Below are 18,330 nucleotides of genomic sequence, written 5' to 3'. Positions count from 1 at the left end.
TGATAAGCGTTACTTTTTTCATCCACAAACAAGAAAAATATGTTAATCACGTTTTCCCACAATCACCTGCCAGAAATATGAAGACATTACATTATGTTATGTTATGTGTGTGTAACATTGTTACGTGTCTGCAGGCTGCATGTTTTCTTTCCCTCTCCTTTTGTTTGCCGTTCCCTTAGGTCACAGACTGCAGGCTGATGTCAATCTGGGGACGTCCAACTAATTAAGATAAGATAAGATAAGATAAGATAACCTTTATTAGTCCCACACGTGGGAAATTTGTTTTGTCACAGCAGGAAGTGGACAGTGCAAAAGTTATGACGCAAAAATTAGAATACAATAAGAATAAATACAGTACACAACTGTACAGAATAGAATAAAATAATATACTATATACAGTAGAATAAAATAGAATAAAAATATACAATAAGATAAAAATAGAATACGAATGCTATATACAACTGAGTAAAAATACAACGATGCCAGAAAAGATTATTGCACTTAGTGTTATTGCACATGTGTGGATGTGTGTGTTTGTTCAGTTAAAGTCTTTGTTGTGGAGTCTGACAGCAGTGGGGAGGAAAGACCTGCGAAATCTCTCCGTCCCACACCGTGGGTGCCGCAGTCTCCCACTGAAGGAGCTGCTCAGTGCTGTCACAGTCTGCTGCATGGGGTGGGAGATGTTGTCCAACAGGGATGACAGCTTAGCCGCCATTCTCCTGTCACTCACCACCTCCACTGGGTCCAGAGGGCATCCTAGAACAGAGCTGGCCCTTCGGATCACCCTGTTCAGTCTCTTCCTGTCCCCAGCAGAGATGCTGCCGCCCCAGCAGACCACACCATAAAAGATAGCAGAAGCCACCACAGAGTCATAGAAGGTCTTCAGGAGTGGGCCCTCCACCCCAAACGACCTGAGTCTCCGCAGCAGGTACAGCCTGCTCTGCCCTTTCCTGTAGAGGGCGTCTGAGTTATGAGTCCAGTCCAGTCTGTTGTTCAGATGAACACCAAGGTACCTGTAGCTGTCCACAGCCTCAATGTCCATACCCTGGATGTTCAGTGGTTGCAGTGGAGAATGCTTGTGCCTGCGGAAGTCTACCACCAGCTCCTTGGTTTTACTGGCGTTGATCTGGAGGTAGTTCAGCTGGCACCAGTCCACAAAGTCTTGAGTCAGTCCTCTGTACTCCTTGTCGTCCCCATCAGTGATGAGGCCGACTATTGCAGAGTCATCAGAGAACTTCTGCAGGAAGCACTGGGTGGAATTGTGGGAGAAGTCTGCAGTGTAGATGGTGAAGAGGAACGGAGCCAGAACCGTTCCCTGTGGGGCCCCCGTACTGCAGACGACCCTGTCCGACACACAGCCCTGAGTCCTCACATACTGTGGTCGGTCGGTGAGGTAGTCCAAAATCCAGGTAGTGAGGTGATGGTCCACTCCAGAGTTCACCAGCTTGTCCTTTAGAACCGAGGGAAGAATGGTGTTGAAGGCACTGGAGAAATCAAAGAACATGATTCTCACAGTGCTTCCAGCGGTCTCCAGGTGAGCGAGGGAACGATGTAGGAGGTGAATGACGGCATCATCCGCTCCAATGCCAGGCTGGTAGGCAAACTGAAGTGGGTCCAGTGATGAGCTTGTTAGGCGCCGAAGCTGAGCCAGGACCAACCGCTCCAGGGTCTTCATCAGGTGGGATGTCAGAGCCACCGGCCTGTAGCTGTTGAGGTCCTTGGGGCGTGAAGTCTTTGGCACTGGTACAACACAGGAGGTTTTCCAGGAGTTTGTTTGATGATTGTGGTGGGAGTAAAGTGGTCTAGGTAAGTTTGGGGACCCCATACACTTACTCACGTAGAGTCTTTTTGTTAGAAACACTAGGTAAGTAGGTTGGTGCCACCCATGTAATTTTGAGCTTGTTTTAAGTTGAGGTTTAGGGTCTTTCTCTCCTGTTTGTTGCTTTTCTAGGATAATAGCTCAGCTAAGTTTTGGTTTTGTCTTTTTGGTGTTTTTTTTGGCACAACCTAACTGTCCTTTTCTCCCCCACATTTGTTGTTTGAATCTAGGTTATTTATTTTGTGAGAGCGCTGCCATTAAACCTTTTTCATAACACCTGTACCGAGTTTCCGGAGTTGTTGTGTTATCCCCTCCTGCCCTCGAGGAGACGTAACAAACATATAATATATACAATATCATGACATATTGTCACCTACAGTAACACAGCATCTATTTACATTTCAAATCACACAATTCTAAATATTTAGTTAATCTCACATTTCTATTGCAGGTTGGCACCAACCAATGTTCCCTCTAATTTTTCATGTGTCTGAGCAAACACACAAACTCTCTGAGCGATCCCTTGGACCACGGTGAGCAACAGCAGAGGTGTGCACTGTCGTCGGGCCAGCATCGAATCCATCCAAGTTACATGGTTCATTAAAATAATCAAATTACAGCATTTACATTTATGTTTCCAATTCCAATTTTGAAAACGCATCTTTTTTTTCTTTCTTTCCTTTTTATTTTTTCTTTTATAAAGCTCTGACTTGTATTATGAGTCTGTGGTCTGGGAAAGAGTCCTGTAACTCTGTCTGCAAAATACAGTCTATAATGACCAGTGCTGGGCAATTAATTATATAGTTACTTCTTCAGGGCAGCTGTGGCTACAACTGTAGCTTGCCTCCACCAGTGTGTGAATGTGAGAGTGAATGGGTAGATGACTGGGTGTGTAAAGCGCTTTGGGGTCCCTAGGGGGGACTAGTAAAGAGAGAGCGAGAGATCAATAATGTATTCTGATTCTGACATAATAAATCACCATTACAAAATGCATCACACCATCACATTGGCAAAATGTGCCAAATGGCTATGTAGTCATTAACAGTGCTGTGATTTTTCATGGTTTCACTTCAGCAGCATCATTACTTGCACAGATAATGTTCACATGTTGATTCCTGGTTAAATGGGAAGTGAATCATATTTTCAAAGTGGCTATATATTGGTGACCAAAAGTCTTCTTTTTTTAACTTGTTGACTTGAAAAGCCTATAAGACGTTTTTTTTTTAAATTTCACGATTCATTAACCGTACAGAGAAAGCATAATTTTTATATTAAAAACTTCTTTAAGCAAACAGTATAATTAAAGTTCATTATGACTGGGCCAAGTGTATTCTTCCTTTGGAAATTAAATATGGTCACCCTACTTGTTAAATAAAATAAAATAAAAAATAACTTAGTTGAAGAAAATCTACAAACGTTTTTTATGTTCCAGCCTCAGGAACTCTGACACAGTCACATCTGCTGTAGTATTTACACCTCTGATCAAATCTCACAAGTGTTAGCTTTATTTTGATGCCAAGATTGTTTAATTCAATTCAATTCAATTTTATTTATATAGCGCCAAATCACAACAAAAGTCGCCTCAAGGCGCTTCATAGATACAGAGAAAAACCCAACAATCATATGACCCCCTATGAGCAAGCACTTTGGTGACAGTGGGAAGGAAAAACTCCCTTTTAACAGGAAGAAACCTCCAGCAGAACCAGGCTCAGGGAGGGGCGGGGCCATCTGCTGCGACCGGTTGGGGTGAGAGAAGGAAGACAGGATAAAGACATGCTGTGGAAGAGAGACAGAGGTTAATAACAGATATGATTCAATGCAGAGAGGTCTGTTAATACATAGTGAGTGAGAAAGGTGACTGGAAAGGAAAAACTCAATGCATCATGGGAATCCCCCGGCAGCCTGTGTCTATTGCAGCATAACTAAGGGAGGATTCAGGGTCACCTGGTCCAGCCCTAACTATATGCTTTAGCAAAAAGGAAAGTTTTAAGCCTAATCTTGAAAGTAGAGATAGTGTCTGTCTCCTGAATCCAAACTGGAAGCTGGTTCCACAGAAGAGGGGCCTGAAAACTGAAGGCTCTGCCTCCCATTCTACTTTTAAATTTAGTTTAGTCAGATTGTAAGAAAAAAAAATACTAAATTCATTTTCTACATGTCATTTTCAAGCAGGAAGCTCAGAAAACCCAGTTTTACAGGTTTTAACCAGGTAAACAGGTTCAGTCTGAGCAGTCAGATGACATATTTGTAAACCTGCACATGAAGGTGTGACCCTCTCACACTCTTTAGGCATTAAGTCCCGCCTCCTTCCAGTAAGCAGCTCACCTGTGTGTCCGTGTTTAGTGTCCAGGTGTGGAGTGGAGCCTGTTCTTGGTGTGTGTACTTGAAGAAACTGTAAGTTTGCTTTGTTTCCTAGTTCAACAGGTTGACTGTTTCTTTTTTGTGCTCTGTGATGTTTGGACCAGTTGTTCACTTCCAATTCCAGGACAAACTTTGATCACTGTTTGTCTTCAAACTTGATTATTGGTTGTTGATTGACTGGAATCAAACGGTTTTATGTTTCTGTTTCTGCTGCTGCTCACAAATCTGATAACAGGAGAAGTTGGAGAAGTTGGTCCCATGCTGACGGGCACAGACAAGGAAGACACTTGGCATGGCCTGTTCTCCTTGTAAATCATATGACCACTATTATTTACAGTCAAACTCACATGAGCAGTTTGGCTGCAGGGCAGGTGTGACACAACCTCATTGTTCAGGTGTGAGTCACACAGTGTGAGAGAGACAATGATGTTTTTCTGTATTTGGGTTGAGCTTTGAGAAGCTATGTTTAAAATAAAGATTGGTTTGTACACAGACAGTAAAAAAGCTGCTTTTCGATAAAGGAAAAGTTGTTAGTGGAGCTCTGCTTTGTTTCATCAAAGAAACATTTTTTTCTGCTTTAGCGAGAAACACTTTTTTTCTTAAAGTGTTTGGAGTATTTGTTGTTTCTGAAAAGTGCGTTGGAGTAAATATGGTCAGGAATGCTTATATTCTATACTAGAAATGGCACGATACCACTTTTTTATGTCTGATACCAATACCGATATCATAAATTTGGATATCTGCTGAGACCGATATGAATCCGATATAGTGTGTTTATTTAATCAATAAAATTTTTTTTAATATCTTGCTGCATTTTGTATAAGTTCATATTCAAGTTTAAATAAACAACAACACTAAAGCTATTCTCCATTTCAACTCAGGTCGAAAGTGCAGATTTCAAACTATATACTAGTTTTTGAATTGTGTCGATGGGCCACGTAAAACCAGAGTTATGATAAAACATACACACAATGTTTTTTTTTTTTTAATAAAACAGCGGTATTTAGAGCGGGAAGGACGGTAAAAATGGTGTTTTCTACAGACAGCGCTAGCAAACACTCTCCGATTGTGAGTGAAAAAAGAAAAAACACCCCTTCCCTATTGGTGTTAGAGTTTACCATGTCAGCCAATCAAAAAACTGATAAGGCAGTTTAGGCCTTATCAGTTGTTTAGGGAGAAGGGGAAGTTTTTAGGAGTGACACCTGAGAAGGAAAGCGGACGAGCGAAAGAAAGAGAGAGAGCGAGTTTTCATATGTCACACATTAGTGACGTGTGGCGTGTTTGGAGGCCATAGTTAGTTTGTTGTGTAGTTATTGTCTTTTATTGTGTGTCAGTTATACTGCTGAATGTCACATTTGCTCTAAAAACGCCGTCAAAGGCAGATTCCAGTGTAAACGCTGTTCCCACATGAAAAACTGGACTGATGCTCCTCCTGCTGTCAGACCTGCAGGGTTTAGGCCTGTGCTGTTCTCCTGTCTTATACTGAACACAAACTACATTCTTTTGGACTGGCACAAATAATTTGTGTGCCTTCTTTGATGCAGCCCAGCTGATTGTTCTGTAAATAGATTTAAATGGTTATATAAAAAAACGCCCGAGGCCTTGGCTGCATTTTTAGGTAAATAGTACCATATAACTTTGTTGTTTGCAAAACTTGTGCATAATCTTTTTAGAAATGTACAATTTCTATTTGCATTTCAAGTTATGAAAATGATTCGTTAAACATTTTTGTGGGTTTTACAGTAAAAGATTTAACTTTTTTCTACTCTGATTTTGAATTTTTTGTCTGAATTTAGATCAACTGTGCTAATATAGTATACTAAAATGAAAAAGAAAATTCAGATATTTGAGGTTGTGCTGAAAATAATGATACCAAACAAAGCAAGAAAAACACATTTTAAAGGTGAAATATAGAGGTAAAATCAAACGTAGTCAAAAACGACCAATTATACCCTGGACCCCAGAGGGTTAAAAGCTCGACATTTTAAATGAGAATAAGAAAGAAAAGTATGTCTTTGTGCCCCTTTGCCCTGTTCGTGTCCTATCGGCCCCCCTGGCTAAACTTTGCTAGACCCGCCCCTGCACAGTTACCAGCCGTCAGCTGCGCAGAAAAAGATCCTGGTGTAGAAAGTAATATTAAATAAATTCTAACAACAGCTTATCAAGGTTAAACGTGCTGCTGTTGTTCAGCCGCTGGTTTCCTCTTTCTGGTGCAAAGTGAGACAAAAACAAAGAAGAGAGACGACAGAAAAGCCGATCAGCTGATCATTAATCAGTTTCACAATTGAAGTATCAGCAGGAGACGGAGAGAGGGGCAGTCGCTCCATATATCGGTTGTTAAGCTTAACATGGGAACGCTTTACAAACACTCAGAGATGAACTTACACACTTGCTTTACTTCTCTCTGGGATCACTTCCTTGGAGATGAAATACTGGTTTGGTAGCGAGGCTCCAAATACACACAGCTGCTCTATCACGTGACCACACTGCTGCGACGTGTGACGGTTATGAGCCGAGTTACGCTGTGTTGCAAGTTTTGTGATTTATTTATTTTTTTTAATATATATATTTAATGGATTGGATTACGTCTTTTATTTCTCACCGATATCCGATCCATTAATTTAGGTCAGTATCGGACCGATACCGATACGTAATATTGGATCGGTCCATCTCTATACTATACTCTCTTTGTCAAAATCCCCCTCCTCTGCATCACCCATTATTTCAGCAGAGCACTGACTCGTTCCAGATAGCAGCTTGTTTCTTTCTAAATACAACATACAGCAAGTCTGGACTCAAATACTTGTCATGAACCGAGCACAGCAGTATCACCTTCATGCATTCTCAATCATCCAGGAAAGTAAATCTCCCAAAATTACCCATATGAAAAAGATATATAAATCTTATAAAGTTTGTATCTGTCTTGTGTGAAACTTGTATGAAAAGCATATAAGAGTGAAAACAGATATAAGATCCCTTGAAAAATTATATAATGAAACTTGTATGTTTTGGATACTTACTAAAACAATATATGAAAGTAATGAGAAAGTGGCCACTTTCATGAGTAAATCATATATAAGTTTTTACTATATCTTTTCCATATGGGTAATTCTGTTCATCTGGATGTAGTGTTGTTGTTAGATCTGTATTGTTGATTGTCATTTATGCGTAGAAATATCTACTCATATATGCTTAGAGTTTTATAATCAACGTCATGTTGGTAGAGGTTTGATCCTTATAGGCTGCAAAGACTTTGTGTGCATTCCAGAGTGCTCTGGCATTCACACCCACATCCAGGGAGCATGGGAGAGGCCGTACCTGTTTTTTTGTTTTATGGCAGGATAAACATATCTATGTCAGTTTTAGTCTAAGTGCCTTTTGTTTAGATGGACGGCTAGACTCCTGGCACATGGGTGTGCCATGGGCTCCCCAGTTTCACCCATCAAATGGTACTCATGGCCATTGATCAGTGGTCTTTGATCAGTGGGTTTTGGTCAGTGGTTGTTGATCAATGGTCATGAGAATTTGCATAATTATGATTAAAGAACTGACCTCCCAGTCCAGATGAACCGAATCAACTTTTGGAGACAGCAGCATAGCATCATGTTTAAGATCTACCTCATGGTACTTTATGTGGCAGTGATACCTGCAGTAAGCAGGGCTTAGTCTACGGGGGGCATGGGGTGTTCTCGATATATTTATTTCAAGTGTTTGGTTATATTATTTGGCAGGTTACATTCATGTGTAATATAAATAAAATATGATATTAATTAAACTGTATTCATGTATAAAGGATTTGGTGTAGCCAAGTGCTTTGGGGTCCTTAGGGAGTAGTAAAGTGCTATACAAATACAGACCATTTACAATTTTTACCATTTGTACTCATTTTGTTCCACAGGCCATTAAAATAGAAAACTGAAACTTAGGCTGAGATACTTTTTTTTTTTTTTTTTTAAGGGAAGAAAAGAGGACATTTAGCTTTAAAACATTTATTATGAATTAAACACTTTTTGTACATTTAAATTATTAAAATAGTTAATGTAAAGTATTAAACAGTTCATTTTATTTCTTTTTAATATTTATTATTGCCCTATAATAATAAACACAATGTATTGATTTTTCTAAATAATATTGGCTTGTAGCTGTAGTAAGTGTTGATAGCTACAGTGACTGTTTAGCTTTTATGGCATCAAATAGTTTTACTTATATTTTTGTTATATTAATGCTATTATAATTGACATGTTTTATTTATTATTCTTTTTATTCAAAGAGGTTGAACACTTTGAAAGCCTGATTCTTTAGTTATTAAACTATTTAATAACTGATCAACATACTGATTACTCTACAAATACTTGGGTACACCATTTGAAAGCTTGACTTTTTGCATTTTTCACCCTGACTATGTAACTCAACAAATAATTTTTTTTAAATCTATTGTCCACCTGGCTGTTCCTCAGTTTTTAATCTGATTCAGTGCTGAGTTCAGATAAAATAATCATACTAGGTAATTTTATCATCAGTGTAGATGCTATAAATGAAAGTCTACACTCTGCATTTAATTCATTCATGAAATATTATATATTCTGTCAAAATGAGCCCGCCCACCACTTTAACTTTGAGTTTTACACCCAATACACTAAATCCCAAGGTAAGTTTTCAAACACATCAAATGAATGACTTACTGCACTTTGAAGTCACCTGATCTTAGTAGTTGATGTGCACATGAATGATTTGTGTTTCCTCTGCAGGTAGAAAGTGTGTGTGAGCTGAGCAGCATGGATCAGTGTGAGGACAGAGAGGAGGGAGTCCCTCCCTCTAAAAGCACTCTGTGTGGGGAACATGAGAGCCAGACCAAAGCTCAGAGGTGAGATGACCATCTCTAACTGTGCATGACTCTTCTCCATGTCACAGCTCAGCACTCACATCACTGCTCCATCATTATTCACAGGAACCAGCCTGGACCTCCACCCAGCTCTGCGTCCTGTAAGAGTGACTCATCTAATGATCGCTACATTCATTTTAAAGTCAAGCAGGCGTCTCCTGCAGAGAGGTGAGCTGTTATAAACATAAAGTCTTTGATGTCTGACTTAAATGAACTGCTTGATGTTGTTTCCTGGTCAAAGGAAGTCACTAAGCAAGGAATTCCTTTATTCTATAAAACAGGTCCAACATTCAAACTCCTGCTGCTCACACAGGAGTCAATCAGTCGTCATGCACAGTCTTAATGACTGTGTTTACCTCTGGGTTGGGCTCTGTTCTTAATTTAGTTTGGAGTTTCCTCCTGCTCATGCTCAGCTGCAAAGCAGTTTCTCTTTGGGATGATGAAGGTATTCTAAGTCTTTGTGAGCTTCTGTGGCTGCAAATGAAAAGCACATTCTTCTCTCACAGGATCCACAGGAGACCTACTGAACTTGAACCTGGACCCAGCTGTGTAAACACTATGTTGAATCATGTCATTAATAGATTTCAAAAAAAACAGTCACCAAGAAAGATGCAAGTTAAAGTCAGTATTATAATGTCTAAAATGACAAGTCCTTGATTGAATATTTGAACTTTAATTATCAGGATCCAAACTGAACCTGGACCCAGCTGTGTGACCTTTTGGAGTGAACGGTCTAGGGGTGAACCCATTCAATTTAAAGATCAGCCTGTGTCTGCTGCAGAGAGGTGAGCTGTTAGTAACATGAAATCTTTGATTTAACTGCTTGATGTTGTTTGATATAAACTGCAGTGCAAACACGTCATTCCCTCAATCCCCTTTAAAGTGTCTCTTAAAAACAAGCTTTTGGTTTCTAAACAACTGAAAATCCGCTTCAGCAAACAGGAAGTGATGCGCGTGCGAATGTTTTCTTCCATCAGTCATGTTGTGCTTTATGTTGTTGGAAGTTAGAAGAGGGAACACTAACTTTGTGGCACAAATTTTCCTCATAAAACTCAGAGCATCAAAAATGACTCAAACACTGTCAGTCAGAGAGGAAACTTTCCTTTCTACATTTTAACAGATTAGACTTTTATTTTTTTTAATGAATTTTCTGAAAAGTGGAGAGTGACTTTAGTTTCTAGAAGTTAAATAGACCAGCATCACTCTGTTATTTTGTGCACTGACACTGGTTTGGCCTTTGGTATGATGATGAAGTCCACTGCAGATAAACAAGTCAAAGTTAGCCAAACTTTTAAGGTGTACAGCAAACTGAGAAGTTCTAGAGTAAGATGGCTGACGTGTCAAACAGCTGTCAAAGGCAGCACGTGGTAGTCACGATGACCTCTGTAAAGCTGCTTTGTGTATGTGACCTTTAGATAAAAGAATTTGTGGATTTAGTGTCATCTCTTGTAACTCTTAGTGAGGCTAGTCAACAGCCAATGTAGCTCATACTTACTGTTGTTGGTGTGAGTCTGTGAATGTGCAGCTCTGCTTCAGCAGCCTGCAGGTTGTGTAGCACTTGAAGGATACAGTTGTACTCATTGTGTTTCGCTTTGTGAGTAAGGCTGGAATTCTAGTTTTTGTTGTTTGGTGTAGTTGTTTTGAGGCCTACTCCTGCTACAACTGCAGCTCCACATTATTCAGTGTAACATAGTTTTGTACTGACTGTAGATAAGACACTGCGTTATCATTTAGGATCATATACAACCAGCTGCAATATGAACATGATTAAGAATGGTAGAACACTTGAGTATAATTTGTATATTTGATTTCCTATTCATCATTTTATTATCTGAAAGGAAAACTCAGGCAAAAGTGACTATGCCTACATCTTTTAGGTGGTAAAATCACCTAAAATTCCAACAACCAACAGATGCTGTCATTCACGTCGAGGTGTGTGTGTGTGTGTGTGGCGAGTAAAAATGTCTCAATGTGAACTACTTCCCACAATTCCTCCACAGAGTGGACCAGCAGAGCTCAGAGGTTCCCAGTGGTCAGTCTGTCCAGCAGCATCAAACAGACCTGGACTCCATATTTATGGTCTGTACATGTACAGCAACTACTTTTACATCTATTGTGTTCACAATCATCTCCATGCTGCTCTTTGTAGACCAGTGGATTGCCAGTGTGTCCAACATGGATCTGATGTTTGGCTGCATGATTTCAGTGTCTAACTGGGGTAACGTCTACAGCAATCTGGATAAATTAAAAATGCTCCACGTCCACACTATCATTTTCAATTTTTTACAAAAAGTTTTTTATCCATACTGAAATGACTGAAAACACTTGTGTTCTGTACTGCGCATGCGTTAAAAAATAAGGTCATTCGACCTGCGTCATTTCTGTCTGCTGTTTATTTACTTTCCGGCTCTTTGAAACATTGTGGCAAAATGTCGAAGAAAATCAACAAGTTTTTTAAATGAACTGACAATGAGTTGAAGTTGTTGCTGTGAGTAGCACAAAAGTACAAAGATGCAAAGTGAGCGCAAATATAGACGGCAATGCCTTCTCGTTGAATTGGTCACATGAATGTGTCATCGTTTTTAAAAGCCTCTGTTTTTGCACACACTGCGACACAAAAAGGGCGTTTTCAAATGTATCCACTTTGGAGAGTGTTTTTAAAAAGCTCAGTTTTCCTTGACCAGAAACACCATCTCAGTGTAGACAGAAGGCCAAAACGGAGAGAAAAAGATGTTTTTTAAAATTAAAACGTATTGGTGTGATCATGGAATGGATCATTCATAACACATTCTGTTCCAGCTGCTGGAGGACAACATCATCACTTTTGTGAAGAATGAGCTGAAGAAGATCCAGAAGGTTCTGAGTCCAGATTACCCAGAATGCTTAGAGAGTAAGAGAGAGGATGATAAGCAGGGGAGGAGCAGCAGAGAGGCCTTTGTGAAGATCACACTGGACTTCCTGAGGAGAATGAAACAGGAGGAGCTGGCTTATCGCCTGCAGAACAGTAAGAGGATTTCTATCAAGATTTAAGCAGTTGGGTGAATAAGAATTTGCTAATATCTCAAGAGAGATCTAATTTAATTTAATTATTTCTTTATTTGGTCAAATCTATCATGAGCACTTTGTAAAACATGACAATTTTTTAAAAAAATATTATATTTCAGAACTTTCCGCTTCAGTTTGTTGGCAAGAACATAAAACTAAACTAAAAAGTAATATTGACTTTTTAAAAATATTTTCTTTTTTTATTTAGAACTCTATGGTGCAGTTTGTCAACATAATCTTAAGTCTGTCTTGAAGAAAAACTTCCAGTATGTCTTCGAGGGGATCGCTAAAGCAGGAAGCCCAACCCTTCTGAATCAGATCTACACAGAGCTCTACATCACAGAGGGAGGGACTGCAGAGGTCAATGATGTGCATGAGGTCAGACAGATTGAAACAGCATCCAGGAAACCAGACAGACCAGAAACAACCATCAGACAAGAAGACATCTTTAAAGCCTCACCTGGAAGAGATGAACCAATCAGAACAGTGCTGACAAAGGGAGTGGCTGGCATTGGGAAAACAGTCTTAACACAGAAATACAGCCTGGACTGGGCTGAAGACAAAGCCAACCAGGACATCCAGTTCATATTTCCATTCACTTTCAGAGAGCTGAATGTGGTGAAAGAGGAAAAGTTCAGCTTGGTGGGACTTGTTCATCACTTCTTCACTGAAACCAAAGAAGCAGGAATCTGCAGCTTTGAAGACTTCCAGGTTGTGTTCATCTTTGATGGTCTGGATGAGTGTCGACTTCCTCTGGACTTCCACAAAACTACAATCCTAACTGACCCTAGAAAGTCCACCTCAGTGGATGTGCTGCTGATAAACCTCATCAGGGGGAAACTGCTTCCCTCTGCTCGCCTCTGGATAACCACACGACCTGCAGCAGCCAATCAGATCCCTCCTGATTGTGTTGACATGGTGACAGAGGTCAGAGGGTTCACTGACCCACAGAAGGAGGAGTACTTCAGGAAGAGATTCAGAGATGAGGAGGAGGCCAGCAGGATCATCTCCCACATCAAGACATCACGAAGCCTCCACATCATGTGCCACATCCCAGTCTTCTGCGGGATCACTGCTACCGTTCTGGAGGATGTGCTGGAAACCAGAGAGGGAGGACAGCTGCCCAAGACCCTGACTGAGATGTACATCCACTTCCTGGTGGTTCAGGCCAAAGTGAAGAAGGTCAAGTATGATGGAGGAGCTGAGACAGATCCACACTGGAGTCCAGAGAGCAGGGAGATGATGGAGTCTCTGGGAAAACTGGCTTTTGATCAGCTGCAGAAAGGAAACCTGATCTTCTATGAATCAGACCTGACAGAGTGTGGCATCGATATCAGAGTAGCCTCAGTGTACTCAGGAGTGTTCACACAGATCTTTAAAGAGGAGAGAGGACTGTACCAGGACAAGGTGTTCTGCTTCATCCATCTGAGTGTTCAGGAGTTTCTGGCTGCTCTTCATGTCCATCTGACCTTCATCAACTCTGGACTCAATCTGCTGGAAGAACAAAAAACAACCTTCCAGAAATCTGAAAGAAGTGAATCTGTAGAGAAACATTTCTACCAGAGTGCTATGGACAAGGCCTTACAGAGTCCAAATGGACACCTGGACTTGTTCCTCCGCTTCCTCCTGGGTCTGTCACTGCAGACCAGTCAGACTCTTCTACGAGGTCTGCTGACACAGACAGGAAGTAGCTCACAGACCAATCAGAAAACAGTCGAGTACATCAAGGAGAAGCTCAGTGAGAATCTGTCTGTAGAGAAAAGCATCAATCTGTTCCACTGTCTGAATGAACTGAATGATCGTTCTCTAGTGGAGGAGATCCAGCAGTCCCTGAGATCAGGAAGTCTCTCCACAGATAAACTGTCTCCTGCTCAGTGGTCAGCTCTGGTCTTCATCTTACTGTCATCAGAAGAATATCTGGATGTGTTTGACCTGAAGAAATACTCTGCTTCAGAGGAGGCTCTTCTGAGGCTGCTGCCAGTGGTCAAAGCCTCCAACAAAGCTCTGTAAGTACATATATATTAATACCTTAATTTCTAAAAGGATTTTTTTAAACTACAAAATTCAGATTACAATTCATTTTTAAATTTTTGGTTGTTTTTGTGGGTTTTCTCCTGGTTCTCCGGCTTCCTCCCGCAGGCCAAAGAGGTGGGGTTAGGTGAACTGTTAATTCTAAATTGCCCATAGGTTTGAATGTCAGTGCAAATGGTTGGTGGTATCTCCATGTTAGCCCTGGGTAAGAGTTCCAAGAGCTTTAGCCTGTAACTAGGTCAGGCTCCAACCACTCCGCAACCCTGAGAAAAAGGATAATTCTCAGGATCAGTGCCCTGCTTAGTTGAAGATATGACTTCACTTTTCAAATGTCACAGTCACTTATATACCCAGGTACTTGCGTTGCTGGTGAACCGAATCTTAGTCATTATGTTGCATTTGGTTTCCTGCTGTCAGCACTTATTAATCTTATTCACCGATTCCTAGAAATCAGTTTTTGTCCACTTATTCAGTGTAGATTGATTTGATTTCAGTTTGTCCCTGTGGGTAACAAAATTCATAATCAGTGTTCTGGAAGGAGTATTGTTAATTCTCTCAGATCTGACCTGGTGTTCTCTCTCCAAAATAATTTAGCTGTCACACTCTTTAAACAGGGACACTTTTTTATAAATTTCATATTTGAAAGACTAAATGCAGTAAGAAGTCCTCAGTAAGAAAGCAATGATTTTGTATTTGTTGACGTCCACTATCATATTCCAGAATCAGGCTCTGAAATGTACAAATGGATGCGAGAAGATTTTATTGGTAATTGTAAACCAGAAATTGTCTATAAAGGTTTTACCATTTGCACAACCTATGCACATATAGTGGACATGGTGGAGTTCAAAAGGACAGAGTGGTGCCTTTAACAGGCATCCTTAAATTGGCTAATCAAAAGAAAGTAGGATTTTAGGAAGGGCTTAAGAGGAAAAAGCTAAACGAGCAAGTATAAAGGATTAATTCAGACGCTAAAACACGGTCAAGTATGTAATAAAAAGTATTGGTTTGATTGCCATTTAGCAACAGTAATTGTATATTTTACAATTAGAAATATGAACAGGGCCTGTAGCCCTGCAGGTACTGAACTAGAGTTACTAAATGAACAAGCTCCTTACTGGTTTACATTTAATTATAGAGTTATCATTAGGTTGTTACTGGTGCAATTCCAAATCTTTAAATGTTTTTCCAGATTAAAATGTATTTGTAAGTTAATAAAGACTTGTGCTCCACACTGATGTTTGATTTCTTCATCTAAAGTGATTTAATTTTAATACATGCCATTCTTTTTCTAGATTGAATCACTGTAAACTCTCAGAGAGTAGCTGTGAAGCTCTCTCATTGGTTCTCAGCTCCCAATCCTGTTGTCTGAGAGAGCTGGACCTAAGTAATAATAATCTGCAGGATTCGGGAGTGAAGCTTCTTTGCAGTGGACTAAAGACTCAACATTATACAGTGGAAAATCTGAGGTCAGATCAAAAGAGCTTTTGTTTGTTTTTCAAAAAACAAGTAATAAAAGTCAGCTTCCTCCATTTATTGTTGTTTTATTAGTGCTAATTGTATCTAAAAACTACCACACCTCTGGTCTATTTATAATAAGACAATAAGAGTTCCAGCCAGTTCTAAAGTAAGATTAGAACCGTCAAATCTACAAACTACCACTATCAATACACTGTAAAGCTAGTGTTTTCTTTGTGTGTGTCCTTCAGATTGAGTGTGTGCAACCTCACGGATAGAAGCTGTGATGTTCTGTCCTCAGTTCTCTGCTCCCAGTACTTTAGTCTGAGAGAGCTGGATCTTAGTAACAATGACCTACGGGACTCAGGAGTGAAGTTTCTGTGCATTGGAGTGATGAGTTCATATTGCACACTGGAAATTCTAAGGTCAGGATTCTGATTGATACTGTTGATAATTAAAATGTTATTTACATAAACTGCTAACCTACTGTATATAGAAATTGCAGGTGCCATTTTAGTTGCTTCTTCAGTGGATTATTAAACTCTAAAATTTAAAAACTGTGACACTTAGTGTGACAATAGAAACATGTTTTATGCACTGGTCTTTTCAAAGATTTAGGTCTGTTTTGCATCCCTATTTTCATAATGGAAATTGTGAACATTGGCAACCTTGAAAGAGTGAGTTTTGTCCTTTAGAGGAACAGCTTAATCTTGTTCTGCCAAGGTGGCTCTTCTATTTCGCTCAACAAGGTCCACATCAGGTTTTGAGGAACCAGGGCACCCTGATGAGAAGTGGACTATTAAAACAAGAAGGCATCGGTGGGTAGAGCTGTTCGATATAACGATATATATACCGGATGATGGTATATAAACATCTATAGTTTCATTTTACGTTATCGTTTGTTTTGTGGTGTCACAAAATAAACGTTTACGGCAATATTGTTTTGATGGTCACTGTAGTGGCTATATTAATTTCTTAAAGTTCTCTCTTTCTCTTATATTTAATATGTCCACACAACGGACAGACAAGTGCCTGTTTTTATGCGTTGTCGTTAGCAACAACAATGGTAAAAACAAAGTCTGCTTGTTTATTTTCCACAAACCTTTCACAATAAAGCTCAAGATCATGTTGAGACTTTTCAAAATAAACTGAATGATGTGAAAAAGTATGCAGAGTATTTATGGCTGAGAAGTAAAAAAGAGCTGCCACGTGCTAAAAAATAAACCTTAGACTCAAACGTTAGAACAGGCTTTTCCCGCAGCACGCCGTGTCTGACGAGCTGGAACACACCTCAGCTGTGGCTCATGAGGCAGATCTGCAACACAAGAAAAGGAGAAAAAAACCTCTTCCACAGAGGGAGAGCCACTATACCTTTCTAATGTGAGGTTGTTGTCCCTGGCTGTCTTTCTCTTTCCCTTCCGCTCTGTTCCTGTGGTACTGCGAGTGTAACTACCGCACCTCCCGCCTCTTCCCAGCGTAAAGCACAAGGCTCGTGTGCCGAGTAAAGAGGAAAAAAAGGGCGACGGAGAGGGTGAGAGAGAGAAAAAAAAACAGGGCAAGGAGCCGGCTAACGTCGTTCACGTCAAAGATCCGGCTCTAAGAGCCATTTCGTTCGCGACCGACATATCACTAGTAGCTCAGTGTTACAACATTCGAAAGAAGAGATTGCTCTTGCAGCCAGAGATTGGGTACCAAGCCTCAAGTGCAATGGAAGAAGGATCGTTGAGTGCAAGAGGAACTGGGAAACCTGGGTCCCCGTAGCTGGTTAGCAAGAATAAATGAAGTACCCTCAGCAGATCTACTAGATGATGTAAATGCAGCGCTATGGACGATACCTACAGCCACGATTACTGAGACTAACAAGCTGGTATACACTACAGCAGGAGTGATCAGTGAGATGCTTGGCTACAAGTTGAACAGCCATAAGAAGCAATACCCCCTATGGGGAAGGAGTCTGGAGGCTAGTATCAAGGTAGCATGGAGAGAGGTTAGCCAACTGTCGGAGCTGCAAAAAGGTGTGACAAAGGTGTCCAAGAACTATAGCAAGCTGTCCATACCTGAGGCCTGCCTGAAAAACTGCCAAGCAATTACTCACAGCCTTGGCCAGCCGATTGAAGAGGTACACTTGGGAGAGAGAAGGCAGAAGGATAAACCAGCTGTTCTCCAGAGAACCAGCTAAGGTGTACTCTCAGTGGCAAGGGAACAATATGAAAACCACACGCTGGAGACAAAGCAATATTGGAAGACAATATCGGAGAAGGATGCAACCCATAACGGCAATGCTCAGTGGCTAGTGGACCTAAGGGCAGGCTACAACGACCTCCCTGAAAAGGGTCCAGTAACCATCACGGTGGCAGACATCCAAGAACAGGTCTCCAGTATCAAGAATTGGACAGCATCAGACCTGACATGGTTCACACCTGGCTGAAGAAGATGACTGCACTCCATGAGTATCTGGCAGCACAAATGAACCAGCTGCTAGATGTGAGTGAAGTTGGCCCCCCACCTTCTTAAAATCCAACAAAAGTGGTATCAAACGTTTGTGCTGTAAAACTTTTAATTTGTGCCAGGATCATTTTAAAGATATTAATAAAAATTTCTAGAGGTCATCAGAGGTCAACCAGCCAACTACATTAATGGAATCAAACAAAATTGATGTCACACGTTTGTGCTGCAAAAATTTTTGTTTGTGCTGCTAACATTTTAAAAATTTTAATAAAATAACGTCTTGATGCGTGCT

The 18,330-nt window shown here is 40.4% G+C and overlaps 1 protein-coding gene across 5 annotated transcripts in view; it reads left to right on the top strand.

Annotated features, from left to right (window-relative positions):
* LOC146634776 (protein NLRC3-like) overlaps nt 1–18,330 on the top strand; it is a 239,633-nt gene that overhangs the window by 208,586 nt on the left and 12,717 nt on the right. The window contains exons 1-8 of one of the 5 annotated variants that reach the window (XM_085378620.1): nt 8,938–9,041; nt 9,126–9,227; nt 9,743–9,844; nt 11,060–11,138; nt 11,859–12,063; nt 12,313–14,110; nt 15,428–15,601; nt 15,842–16,015. In XM_085378620.1, the coding sequence (XP_085234746.1) occupies nt 8,953–9,041; nt 9,126–9,227; nt 9,743–9,844; nt 11,060–11,138; nt 11,859–12,063; nt 12,313–14,110; nt 15,428–15,601; nt 15,842–16,015 (2,723 nt within the window). In that variant the 5' untranslated portion in view covers nt 8,938–8,952. Of the gene's footprint in view, nt 1–8,937; nt 9,042–9,125; nt 9,228–9,742; nt 9,845–11,059; nt 11,149–11,858; nt 12,064–12,312; nt 14,115–15,427; nt 15,602–15,841; nt 16,016–18,330 lie in introns of those variants that run through there. The other 4 variants (XM_085378605.1, XM_085378610.1, XM_085378614.1 and 1 more) reach the window with 4 other exon arrangements.

The sequence above is a fragment of the Diplotaxodon limnothrissa genome, linkage group LG3 (assembly GCF_057381915.1).
Source record: "Diplotaxodon limnothrissa isolate DT_005_m linkage group LG3, D_limnothrissa_male_GT1.1, whole genome shotgun sequence".
NCBI lineage: Eukaryota > Metazoa > Chordata > Actinopteri > Cichliformes > Cichlidae > Diplotaxodon > Diplotaxodon limnothrissa.
Note: the sequence above shows the minus strand (reverse complement) of the source record. Positions and strands in the feature narration are given on the sequence as shown.